General features: G+C 61.4%; 1 protein-coding gene across 13 annotated transcripts in view; it reads left to right on the top strand.

The window, feature by feature from the left end:
- SNED1 (sushi, nidogen and EGF like domains 1) overlaps window positions 1–12,768 on the top strand; it is a 58,025-nt gene extending 45,257 nt beyond the window's left edge. For 5 of the 13 annotated variants that reach the window (XM_036237928.1, XM_036237929.1, XM_016144214.2 and 2 more), the window contains 6 exons: window positions 13–114; window positions 2,822–2,938; window positions 3,377–3,464; window positions 7,085–7,168; window positions 8,017–8,053; window positions 8,347–12,768. In XM_036237928.1, coding sequence (XP_036093821.1) covers window positions 13–114; window positions 2,822–2,938; window positions 3,377–3,464; window positions 7,085–7,168; window positions 8,017–8,041 — 416 coding nt within the window. In that variant the 3' untranslated portion in view covers window positions 8,042–8,053; window positions 8,347–12,768. Of the gene's footprint in view, window positions 1–12; window positions 115–823; window positions 2,532–2,821; window positions 2,939–3,376; window positions 3,465–7,084; window positions 7,169–8,016; window positions 8,054–8,343 lie in introns of those variants that run through there. The other 8 variants (XM_016144216.2, XM_016144213.2, XR_001596879.2 and 5 more) reach the window with 7 other exon arrangements.
- The last annotated feature ends 119 nt before the right edge of the window (window positions 12,769–12,887 follow it).

Here is a 12,887-nt window from a genome sequence, read left to right as displayed (position 1 = left end):
GATTTCTCCCAGAACCCACGGCCCCGGTGTGGCTGGAGCCCACGGAGGACACCCCCACGCAGGGCAGCCCGGCCGCCCAGCTCCCGGCACGCAGCGGTGACAAGGACGTGGAGAGTAAGTACCCCCTGTGGACGCTACATGCACAGGGTCCCTCGCCCTGCACAGGCGGGGTGAGCCACACCACAGGGCTCTGCAGACGGGGAGCGCCTGGGACAGCACCCGCCCAAAGTACCCAGGTCTGCCCCCTAGGGGAGGCGGGAGCCTATGGGGGACAGCTACCCCACACCCCACCGGGGCATTGTCCAGCAGGCTTCTCCCCAGGCCTGGCCAGCAGGCCAGTGGGGGTCCCAGCCGCAGGGGGCACGTGCCCCCCATGCAGCCCAGACGGGCTTGCCCTGTCCTCTGGCCTGACCCTCAGGGCCTTGTCCCCCAGGGACAGTTCTTCCAGCACCCCGCCACCTTCTCCCAGGCCGGCCACAGGCTCAGGCTGGGCTCACCCCTCCCTGGACCCCAAGGAGGCAGAGCGCGGGGAGAAGGGCGAGCAGGTTGCCACCCCTGAGGGTCCCCGGGACACCAGTGCCCTCAAGGGCACCTGCTTCCGAGGCGCACTTGAGCACGGTGGCCCGCAGTCCCTACCAGGCCTGGCAGTGCCGGCAGCCTCGGCGACACCCAGAGAGGGCCGGCTTCTGGCCAGAGGCAGAAGGCGACCGGCCCGTGAGTCGCGGCGCACAGCGGACATGGCCCTGTGGCTCCCGTGTCTCAGAGAAATAAACGGACGGGTCATCAGATGGCTTGCCTGACGTCATACCTTTTTGAACGTTAGGCTTTTCACGTCACGAAACTCAGAAGTCACAGGGATGTGAATGACCTCTCCCTGGTCCCTTCTGGAGATCCAAGGTGGCCCCAGGGCGGGCCCCAGACATCACGGTGTGCAGTGCTGGCTGACGCGACCTGTGCGTGCCCTAGGGAGGGCGGTCGGAGACGGGAGGGGCCGGCGTGGGCTCGCGAGCAGGCTCAGAGGTCGCCGCGGTGCGTCTAGACAGGGGCTGTGTGCAGCGCCTGCTAGTCCCATGGAAACGGGGGGACCTGGGATGCCTGGATAGTCACATGTAAAAGGACGAAGGGGGACCCACACCTCACACCAGCCACGAAATTAACGCGAAATGGATCAAAGGTGAAACTATAGCCCTTGAAACCATGACCCCCAAAAGAAAACACAGGAGTAACTTCATGACCTTGGAGTGGACAAAAAAAGCTTTTAGCTTTTAGCATGAGCAACAAAAGGGAAAAAAGGTGAACTAGACCTCATCGAAATTTAAAACTTTCTGTGCTCAGAGACCATGAAGGAAGTGAAAACACAGCCCACAGAATAGGAGGAAACATTTGCAAATCATCTCTCAAGCGATTTGTATTGAAAAATAAAATAACGCTCACAACCGAACAGCGAGACGACCCAGTTGAGAAACGAGCCAGGGACCTGAGCAGACACTTCCCCAGAGACGCACGTGGCCCACGAGCCCAGGAAAAGGTGCCTGACACCTCTAGTCACTAGGGAGGCGCTCACCAAAACCACGAGGGGCCACCTCAAGCACCCGGGATGCTCCACGAGCACTGGTGAGGACGGAGACGCTGGAGCCCACGAACCCTGCTGGAGGGCACGCGGAGGGGTGCGGCCACCCCAGGAAGCCGGCGGTCCCTGAGTTAGACACAGAGTCGCCACGTGCCGTGGCTCTGCACGCGCCACACACGGCAGCCCGAAGCCCACAAAATGTCCATCCGCACAGTGGAATGTCATCTGACCATAAAAAGGAACAAGTCTCCAGCACACATGACAACATGGATGGACCTGAGGACGTGCAGCCAGGCGACGGACGCCAGGCACAGGAGACCACGTGTAACGTGGCCGCCCACACCAGGCAAATCCTGGTGGCAGGCCGCCGACGGGCGGCTGCCGAGGCCGGGCGTGGGGGTGGCGGCGCGGGGTGCGCGTCTCTGCGAACATGCGAAGACCCGCCAGCTGCGTCCGTGGCGGTGGGCGCGTGGCCTGTAAACCAGTCACGCGGTTTAAAACGAACGGACAGACCAGCGCCTTCCCCGTCTCCGCAGTGTAGGAAGGTGGGGAGGGGAGGGAAATGTGGCTATTTTTACCTATTTTCTTATGTTTAAAAAAAGCGGAGTAAGAAGTGTTAGTGCATGAGGACAGAGAACGGGAGCGAGGCGGGGGGCGGGACGGCAGACAGACTTCCCCGAGGGCGCCTCGTAGCCCATTACACGACAGAACGTTAAGTAACACCCCAAAAAGCAACGCCTGACGTCGACGGCAAAGTGGAATAAGCCTGACAGCGCGTTGAGGGGTGACCGCGCGGGCGAGCGCCATCTCAGGGACTCCGCGAGCGGCGACCCCACTATGCACCCCCAGAACTAATGGCCAAGGAGCGAGACGCTGTCTCCGCGGCTGAGACGTTGGAGGTGATGCCGGTGGCTTCGCAGCATTTTAAACAGCGTTTTAAAGTAACGATGACGTGTGCTCTGTGGGGCTGCCCCGGGGTGCTGGGCGTCCTGTGCAGGGGTGGTCAGCGGCGGGGCCGGGAGTCCCACCGCCACAGGGGGCGGGGGCGGGGGTCTCGGCGCCAAGGGTCCCCGTAGAGTCCCAGTTCTGACTGTGGCCCCAGGTGATGGGGCTGGGCTGGCGCACACCGAGGCCAGTCTGCGCCCCACCGGCCCTGACCCCCTCCGGTGCTGGGGACGGGAGGCGTGACGTGGCGATGCTGGCCAGCCTTCCCCGGGTCCCGGGGACTAACCACTCGCCACCGGTTTGCAGGCGCCCCTGGGAACTGCTCGGGAAACCCGTGTCAGAACGGAGGCACGTGCGTGCTGGGCGCAGACGCCCACAGCTGTGACTGCGGCCCGGGGTTCAAGGGCAGGCGCTGTGAGCTTGGTAAGTGGGGCTGCCCGGCTGAGAGCCACCGCGGCGGGCCGCGAGGCCCCCAGCCTGGGGACTTCACAGTGCAATGCCGGGATGGGGGCCGGTGGGCAGTGAGCCGCTGGGACCCCCACCTCCCGGAGCGCCTGGGTGAAGGGTGCTGGCTGGCCCACGAGCTGGGGCTGTCGGAGAGCAAGGGGCAAAGCGACGGCCACCGTGCGAGGTGGGGGTGGGGGCTGCCTCCGGCTCAGGGGCTGCCGCGGGGGTGGGGGGAGGGCCACAGGCAGAGTTCCTGTGCCAGCAAGGCGACCCGGGCCCTCAGGCCAGGACGGCGGTGGGCCCTGAAGGTCAGAGCCCCACAGCCCCCAGCACGCGGCCGGGGCCCCCGGGTGCGCAGGATGAGGGTGCTGCGGCCCCGAGCCCCCCTGAGCATAGCCCGCCCGTGTGTCGCAGCCTGCAGGAAGGTGCCCCAGCCCTGCACACGGCTCTTCTCGGAGACGAAGTCCTTGCCGGTCTGGGAAGGAGGTGTCTGTCACCACGTGTGAGTCTCTCCCGCCTTCAGTGGCACTCCTCACTCCCGAAGCATTTCCACCAGGCCCAGCTCGCCCACCCTCACAGCCCCGAGGGGGCCCCACACTCAGCCACAGAGCGGCTTGTTTTGACCACCCGCTCCCTCCCTCTGACAGACTGGGAAACCGAGGCAGAAGGGCTGACTCCCCTGCTGAAGGCGTGCGGCTGGGAGCCGGCCTCAGGCCCCCTCGAGTGGCATCGGTCCCCTCGCTGGGTGGCAGGGTCCCCCCTTCTGCCTCGGAGCCCCTGCCCCAGTTTCCCCGTCGGTGAGGCGGGCTGCGGAGGGTTTGCCTAGCTCACCTCTTGGGACCCCTCATGCAGCGCCCTCACCCCGCATCCTACTTAGTCCGTTTGATCGGCACACACGTCTGGGCAGCCTGTGCCGGGCACAGCCCTGGAGCCCCGGCCTGCCCGCCTCGGCCCCCACCCCAGGTGACGGGGCATGGGCACGCTCCACGGCGTGTTCCCAGGTGGTCAGTCCTGACGGCGAGAGATGAACCCAGGGCCAGGGGAGCCGGGGCCAGGGGACGGGCCAGGGGCTGGCCGTGGCCCTAAACGGTGTCGGGGTGAACCTCGTGGAAAGGTGATGCAGCATACACACGGGGTGGGGGGCTGTCTGAGGGAAGGACACCAGAGTCAGAAGGTCAGCTGCCCAGGCTCTGAACGAGGTGTGTGCCTGTGTGGGGCTGGAGCGGAGGGCAGGGGACGCCAGCCGGGCCTCTGAGAGCCTGGGGACTCTGGCCCTTGTTTTCTGCGACATGGGGACCAACTGGAGGGCGCTGAGCAGGGGGACGTGTTTGAGGGCGTGCTCTGACCTTCTGGCCGGGATGTGGGAAGGCGAGGTCAGGGGCTTGGTCTGAGCTTGGTCACAAGCAGGACGACGCGGGACATGCCAAGCTGCACTGGGACTTGGGGCTCCACGTCTATAGGCCATCTGAATCGGGGTCCATGGAATGGCAGTCCAGCCACAGGAGCCACCAGCCGAGGCCACCAAGGGCCTGACGGAGAGCTCGCCACCTGCTGTAGCTCCCGCCGCTTGCTGCTGCCACGTGCACCTGCAGCGGCCCACCCCCAGCGCACGGCCGGGCCCTGTGTCACGTCCGCTCGGACGCTGCAGGGCCTCACCCAGCCAGGCTGACGTGACTGGGTCTGCAGCAGCCCCGTCGCTGTTTGCTTTCTGTCCCGTTCTCGTTCCCGGCCGCGTCGAGTGTTGTTTAGGGTCGTTTTCCCCCTCGACGGGCGGCTCTCTGCTCGTGCCGCTCTGGTTTGGTGTTCTGTGGTTGCTCTGGGGCTTGGAAGCAGCTTCACTCACCTCATCACCACTGAGCAGCCTGCGGATGACGGAGACCCTCCTGCGGAGAGCCCCGCATGGCCCTCGTGCTGACTTCCGTCAGGCATTTTACCTCCGTACATGCTCTGGGCTGCACGTGACTCCTCCCTCAGTGCACAGTCCCTGAAACGCTGAGCGGAGTTGTCCACCTTCACCTGCGTGCCCACCGTTGCTGGCACTCGGCGCTTCGGGGGCCACCTCCCGCTGCCTAAAGCACAGGCTCTAACATTTCCCGCAGAGCAGGCCTGCTGGTGAGGAGTCCTCTCTGCTTCTGTCTGAAAAGGTTATCTTGCCTGCATTTTTGAAGGATCAGTTGCTAAACGTAGAATTCTCGGTCGACGCTTGTGGTTCCCGTCACGCGCCGCCTCTGGCCTGCCTAGTTTCAGGCGAGAAGGCGAATCGTTCTTATTCCTTTTCCAGAGTGTGGAGTGTGTCCCCCGCACACTATGGTGGCTCTGCTTTTATTTCTGGTTTTAGGAAATTTAGCTCTGATGTGCTCTGGCATGGGTGTGTGTGTGTGTGTGTGCTCTCTGGAGTTTATTAAGCTCCTTGTATTTCTGGGTTTTTAGCATTCATCAAATTTGGAAATTTGGGGCCAGTATTTCTTTAAATATTTTTTCTGTTCCTCCATTTCTTGCCTCCTCTTCTGGGACTCCAATGATTCATGTGTTAGACTGATGTCCCACAGGTCACAGGCTCTTTTCATTTTTTGTCTTTTCCTCTACTTTATTTTGAATAGATCCTGTTCTGTGCCTGAGTTCACTAATCTTTCTTCTGCAGCATCTAACTCACCATCAGCCCCATTGAGAGGATGGTTATTCAGATGGTCATTCCCTTAGATCACCGAACATGTGGAGCATGTTTGTAATAGATGGTGCAAGGTCACCACCGTCTGCTGCTCTGTCATTGCTCTCATTTCTGGGTGTTTTCTTATTATTTTCTACATGATTATGAGTCACATTTTCTTGATTCTTTGGCTCTTTGTATGACTCTTTGTCTTGTTATTTTTTATTGGATGCTGGATATTGTAAACTATGTAACTGCGGGCTGGATTTTTATTATTCTTTGTTGTATTCTTTTCAAGAATTTTTTCTGCAAGGCAGTTATTTCTGTTTAGTCTGATCCTTTTGAGCCTTGCTTTAGGGTGTCTTCAGCACCAACTTTTCTCAGGGACTAATTCTGCCCACTGCCGAGGCGCAGCCTTCCTGGGGTTTCTGTCTCTGTGGCACGGCCCGTCCTTAACCGAGGCCTCCCCAGTCCGGCCCTGGGGACTGCCCACCGCCCCGGTAGTTCTTGCCCAGCCTCGCGGGGTTGCGCCCTGTGAGCACTCGGCTCACCTTCCACGGGGACCCCTCCCCAGCGCGCTGAAGCCCTTCCTCTCCAGTGCGCCGCCCCCGCCTTCCCAGCTCGTCTGTTTGCTCAACTCAGTGTGGCCGGTGCGTGGACCCCACCCCCACCCCTGCGGTGCACTCAGGCGGTCGCAGGCCTCTCTCACGTGTCCCCTCCCCTCAGGGGTCACGGGCTTCCACCGCCTACCTCCTCACACCTGAAGGCACGTCCCACGCTGGGTCCAGCGCTCTGCTTGTCATCCTGGCAGGCTGGCTCCTGACCCTGCTGCTCCATGGTGGCCGGAGTCTCGCCGAGGCCTGGCACCTTCGAGGTTCTCCGAGGCAGGGCGCACGAGCCAGAGGTCTGCCATCGGCTCCCTGGATCTCTCAGCAGTGGACGCGGAGGAGCGTTAACGAGAGCCGAACGCTCTCACAGTCGCTGCCACCTCGGAACCTGAGGCGGCACGAGTAATTCCCCTTCGCACGAAACCGAGGCTGACGTCCCAGAGACGTGCTGGAGCAGACCGCTAACGGAGGGGAGGCGGGGCTGGGCTTCTGCGCAGCTGTCCCCTTCCACGCTGCCCACACCTGACACCTGCACCTCCTCCAAGGCTCCCCGAGCTGCTTCAACTGCCAGACAAAAGGGAGGTTGCAGCATCTCAAGACCCACTGGTCTGCCTAAAACTTCGAAATGTGTCGTTTTATCTTAACATCATAGGCCTATGTCAAAACTTCTCAAACGTACACTTAAAAGGGGTGTGTGTATCTTATTTTACGTAAATTATTCTTGGTACTACGTGGGCCGCTGTAGTACATCCTTGAGTAAAGTTTCACTGAGAACACGGCCTGTCCCTCAGACCCCTTGCGGCGCCCCGCGGGTCGGCGCGGCCTGCCGCCCCGCGCTGCAGCCTCAACACGGCGCTCTCGTGACAGGTACAGGAGAGTCTACAGGGTGCGGCAGGACGTCTGCTTCAGAGAGCGCTGCGAGAACACGAGCCCCGGGGACGCCCCGCACAGGTGCCTCTCGGGGAGGTGGCCCACGCCGCGTCCTGCGGTGCCCGGGGTCGCGGGCCAGGGTGGCCCCGGGGACTGAGCGCCGTGGGATGCGGCGGGCCTAGGCGCTGAGCCCGGCCGTCAGCGCGCCCAGCCGTGCCGCCCTGCGCAGCCACGCCGCGCCGAGACGCTGCGTGCGCACGCCGCGCTGAGGCGCTGGGACGCTGCGTGCGCACGCCGCGCTGAGGCGCCGGGACAACGCGCTGAGGCGCGGGGACGCAGCGCTGAGGCGCCGGGACGCCGCGTGTGCACGCCGCGCAGTGCGCAGACGTGGCAGGCGCAGCGGGGCGCGGCGGGGGCCGGGGTCACAGGACGGGCTGAGGGGCGGCGGGCTGGCGTGTGTGCGCGCGGTTCCTGCCGCCAGAACCGGGGAGCCTGACTGTCACTGACGGCCCGAGTCAGAGCTGCAAACACAGACCCCTCCCAGGTCCTTCCTCAGAGGGGTCACGGCAGGGGTCACCTGTTACGTAAAGCAGGGCCCGAGCGCCTTGCGTGCTGTTACAATGGCCGAGTCCGGTCCCAGGCACGTTGTGCGCAGAGCAGCCAAGGACCCCGCACTACCCCAGGCTGCGGCTGCCCGTCTGGACGCCCTGCCTTCCCTGCCTCCCCTGCCTCCCCTCTCCCACCTCCCCCCGCGGGGCTCTCCCGTCGCTGCCCACGCAGGCCCAGGGCAGGCAGGCGCACAGATGAAACGCAAACCTCTGCCCGGCCCTGAGCCGAGGGGCGGGCGGGGCCGCACGCGGCGGGGCGGGGGGGCCAGGCTCACAGGCTGTCTCCCCACCCCCGTCAGCCGCCTTCTCTCATCATTCCAGAAACAAAGCAACAGTCGGACACTGAAGACACCGTAAGGTACGTCCCGGAGCCGCCCCCCCCCCCACCCTGCGCAGCCAGAGCCAGCTCAGGAGGGCACCCCCAGTGCACATGCCTGGCAGGTCTCAGAATCCCAAGGGGGGAGCCTGGTGCAGACACACCTTCAGGAGGAAGCGGGGTGCTCTGGGGGCGAGGACGAACCCACTGCTGGAGTGCGGGGACTCATGAAACTGTGTCCCTGACCCCGTGGGTGGCCATCCGCTAAAAGAAGTGGAGCCGGACCCTGGTCACCTCGCTTTTGGAATGCACTGAAGCCTCTCTCTCGCCAGCAGATTCCCAGTGGACACGGGGCCCTGAGCACCCAGAAACCCTGAATGAAGACACCGTCTGTGTGACCCAGCACTCCCCAGGGCGTCTGGCCCCACCCCGACACGGGGACCGCAGGGCTTCACCCCAGAGACCCATCTGCAGCCTGTGATGAGCTTCACACCGCCGCGGGGCCTCATGGGCAGTTGCTGGGGTGAGATACTTCTGGGCGGCCTAGGACAGCTCGCTACCCCACTCCATGACTGAGCCGACAGTCCATCTCCCTGTGCTGCGGGACAGGAGTGAGGCAGCTGGGAACAGGCAGCTTCCCAAACGGGCCATGTCATCACGTGGTGGAGGAACATCACTCAGAGACCTTGACAGGCACCAGAAGCAAAAGAACTTTGCAGCGGTAGGCCAACACTCCAGGGAGAACACTCACGCCCACCGGCAGGGACCTGCGGGTGGAGGGGCCTCCCGAGAGAGAACGCACAGCCTCGGGCAGTCGTCCGGGTCAAATGCAAAGTCCGCTCAAAGGCACAACTGCCCCGCAACGCCCAAAAGACACACGTGTCCAAAATGCGCACTCCACGGCTTGCCAGCGGTTCACTACTGGGATTGAAAACCCACAAACGTAACTTGGGTTTGACATATTTATATTGTAATGGGTAACCAGAAAGAATATTTTTAAAATTCATTCAGGAAATTCCTCTCTATAAAAAACCAGAAACCTTCGAGTAAATACTGGCTCTGAGAATACCCATTCCTGAAACAATGGAGAAAACACGAATCGGCAGGAACCCCAACACCAGGACCCCGATGCACGGCCAGGAACGCCACGTGAGAGTCGATGCCACACAGAGCCACAGGGACAGTGGCCTACAGAGGGAAGAGCCACGCCAAGCGTCCTCCCTTCAGGGTGCGGCCAGCCCACAAGGGACCTGCCCCACCCACCATCACAGCAGAGGGAAGACCTGGTTCTGATGCGTGAGGATATCGGGGTGCCAGGGGCGGCGACCTGACAGCGGGACCGGGAGCATGGTCTCAGAGCAATGGCACCATCCTCCTCGCGCCCTGCTTTCGTTTTCTTCAAGGACGCAGGACGTTCTTGTTACGCTCCGTCAACCTCACGCACAAGTCTCTGAAGCCCAGGAAGACGAGGTCTGCAACTGGATTGCAAAGGTCACTCTGAGAGACAGGGTCGTGGCTGGGGTCCGTCCCCTCTGCGGCTTCTCTCCTCGGTGTGCAGCAGACAGACGGCCAAGCCGGACCAGGGCCAAGGCAATTCCCCAGGGACCAGCACCCCACCCAGTCCGGTGCCGCATCTAGTGGCCATGCCGTGCCCCAGGCCATGTGTCCTTCAGGGAAGCCTGGGCCATGGCCGGCAGGCAGCCGGAGCGGGTGCATCGGCCTACATGATCAAGGTTGTCAGCCAGGGACCCCTCACCTCAGAGCCAAGCACCCAGCGGAGTGGCTGCCCCCCATGCTTCCTCCCAGCGCAGAGGGGGACAAGGAGGAGGGGCTGGTGCGGTGCCGAGGGGAGGCCAAGTTCTAGGTCGTCCAAGGCCGTCTCCCAGCAGGCTGGTCATGCGGATGTGCTGCCGGCTGGTGACCTGTCACAAGGACCAGATGTCAACAGCAAAAACGCTACTAATACTGATGGCATCCAGAGACTTCCAGCCTACAGCTGCTTCTGGCTTCGTGGAAGACGGTCCCCATGACGACAACTCAGCTCTGAACAGGTATGGCTGTGTCCCAATAAAACTTTATTTACGAAAACAGGGACCATGTCCCATGGGCCATACTTGGCCGACCCCTACTCAGGCTTTGGCCTTACAGAGAAAGCCATCCTCAGGTGACAAGTCACACCAAGGCACCAACGACCCTGGAGTGTCACAGAAGCATGCACAAACTGCACGCAGAAAGCCACCTGGTGGTATCAAGGCCTCCTGACAGGCCTGGATGATGGAGGTCAACTGGGGCGGGCTCGGCAAGAAAATGTCCAGATTCCTCTCAGGCCAGCGCTCCCGCGACAGTTTCAGGTGCCCGGTGGCCGCCGCATTTGTACTCGGCACATCTTGCCAGAGAGATGCCACAGCCCCTTGCCACGGGCTGGCTCAGCCCAGCCTGGCATCCCAGGAGCTCCTCCCCCGCACGTGGCGTCGAGTCCGGAGACGCCGCCCCGCCCCTGCCTGGCACAGAGCATCTTCACAGCTCACCCACCAGGTGGGGCTCAAGCCGCTAGTGTCCCCAACCCAGGGCAGCATTACAGCGGCAGAAGGGCTCCTTCCTTTCATCTTCCATGGATACAGGCTTTGAAGAACTATGTTTCAGATGTTTCATTAAAACTGCGTGTGCATGTCTGTGTATTATGCCACCTGTCATTTTCAGAAGGGAGAACAGTCATTCCGAGAAGCCCACGGAACGCGAGTGTCCCCAGGCTCCATGGCCCACCCGGGTGAAACGAGAAAACCACATACATGAGCACTGCTGCCGAGTCCGCCACGGCGCCGGGACAGTCACTATGTGTCTGTGGCTACCGCATCGCTAGCCGACGGCAAGATCAGGTGACGTCTCTGGAAAGTAGAAGGAACTTCCTTCAACCACAGTAACCACCTCAGCCCTCGGCCATGAGGCCAACACGCACAAGCGCCAGGTCTCAGCCTGGAGGCACGTTTCCCTGGGAGGCCACTGGACCCCGAGCTCCGCGCGGTGTGATCTCGTCACAGACACCTCGTACAAACTGCCCGAGGCTAAAAGAATTACTGTCCACCCCTGAAACGCTCCACGTGAGCCGCAGCTTTTATCACTGGGCTCCTTAAAACCCTGATGTCATCCTCGGAGATACTCAACATCTACCCAAGAAATCAAAAATGTTTACTGGCGTCAAAATGAAAGGGGAGCGATCGTGAGCTGCGGAGTTAGCCTCCTGTGGACCCGGCTGGGATGAACTAACTGTCCAGCCCAGCGTGGATGTCAGCCCACTAGGTCCCTGGGCTGGGCTCAGAACAGCCAGCTTCCAGGACCCCACAAAATGCAAGAGTTAGGGAAAACACTGGCACGGAGTGAAAAGTCTTCATTTCCAAACAGTTTTGTCCACGGCCAGGAGAGACAGTGACGACCCAAAGCCCTTTTGCCCACTGCACATGGTTGTGAGGAAGGCCTGTGAGGAAACCCAGGCTGCAGCCCTGCTCCCCTCGGGCGAGACCAGGCACCCTCCCCCAGCCGGCAAACCACGGACACCTGCCGAGGGCTTCACTCAGCTACTTGGCTTTTGCAAAAAATGTCCTCTTTGCAGTCATGCTCGAATACAAGCCTGGAGAAAGCAAAAGCGTGAATTCTTCTGACTCAGCACTGAGTCTCTCAGTAACACACAGCTCGGATCTACCGACGCATTCCAGGCACGTGGAAAGGTATCCCTCTCTATGCTTTTCCTTTGGATAGAATACAGTAACGTAATCCCATTTCAAATCCGAAGTGCTCATGAGCTGCCAGCGTTGCGTCTTGCTGGACCAGGCTTCAGAGCGCCCTGCTCGGCCCTGCTGACGTCTGGGGCTGGATGGTTTGTTACGGGGCTGTCCTGCGCACGGCAGGACGTGTAACAGCATACCTGGCCTCAGCCCACTCCATCGCAGCTGCACCCTCTCCTGGTCCTAACAACCAAAATGTCCCCAATGTCCCCTGGGATCGAGATGACATGCCCCCAGGAACAGGGCCGCCTGACAGGATTTTTACACGGTTTCTGGGGAACACAGTCCAAGAGCTCGGAGGCTCATGTCGCTGTCGACATGTGGCCAAGACCTGAATTTCTGGTCATGTCAAAATGTCCCTGCAGCATCAGTCCTCTGCCAGCCCCTAGGACGCGCTGGCCTTCCCCATCCCGGCTCACACCATCCGCGCTGGGCTTCCGCCACAGAGAGGACCCTGGCTAATGTCAGATGCCACACCCTTACCCCAACGCCTCCGGTCACTCCTCAGACCCACGGGACTCCCCAAGGGGGTCACGGAGCGCTCCCGGGAACACCACCAAGACGGAGCCCGTGGTCCTGGCGCCAGGGCTGTCCTGCCTGACCCTGCCCAATCACAGTCCCCTCCAGGTTCAGAGGCCCTATTCTGGGGGCAGGGTCAGCAGCTAGGACCACTGCACGGCCCCTCTGCTCTGGCACTGACCCCACAGCCGCCAGGGACCAAGTGTGGACGAGACCTGCTGGCCGCCAGCTGGCCTGAGTGGGAGCCAGGCCTGTTCCAGACAGACAGAAAACGGCCCTAGCACGTCAGTGGCGCCACCAAGCTGCACCAGGCGAAGCCACGCCTCACCCACCCACCTCCGTGTACTCTGCTGAACACTGAACGCGATGATGAAGCAGTATTTTTGGATTAAAAACGAGTATTTGTGTGGGGAAACCTGCTAACTTGTTTTCATAAAATAAAGTGCTATGATGTACTAAAACCTCGCTGCCTTCTTGTGATTTTACCTTCATCGCTAGAAATAGAAAATGATCCTTGAACCAGAAGGAACCTTGTCCTCCACTCTGTCATGAAATTATCACCTATGTATCCATCAGAG

Source organism: Rousettus aegyptiacus, unplaced genomic scaffold (assembly GCF_014176215.1).
Source record: "Rousettus aegyptiacus isolate mRouAeg1 unplaced genomic scaffold, mRouAeg1.p scaffold_m13_p_2, whole genome shotgun sequence".
NCBI lineage: Eukaryota > Metazoa > Chordata > Mammalia > Chiroptera > Pteropodidae > Rousettus > Rousettus aegyptiacus.
This window is presented reverse-complemented; position numbering and strand designations above follow the sequence as displayed.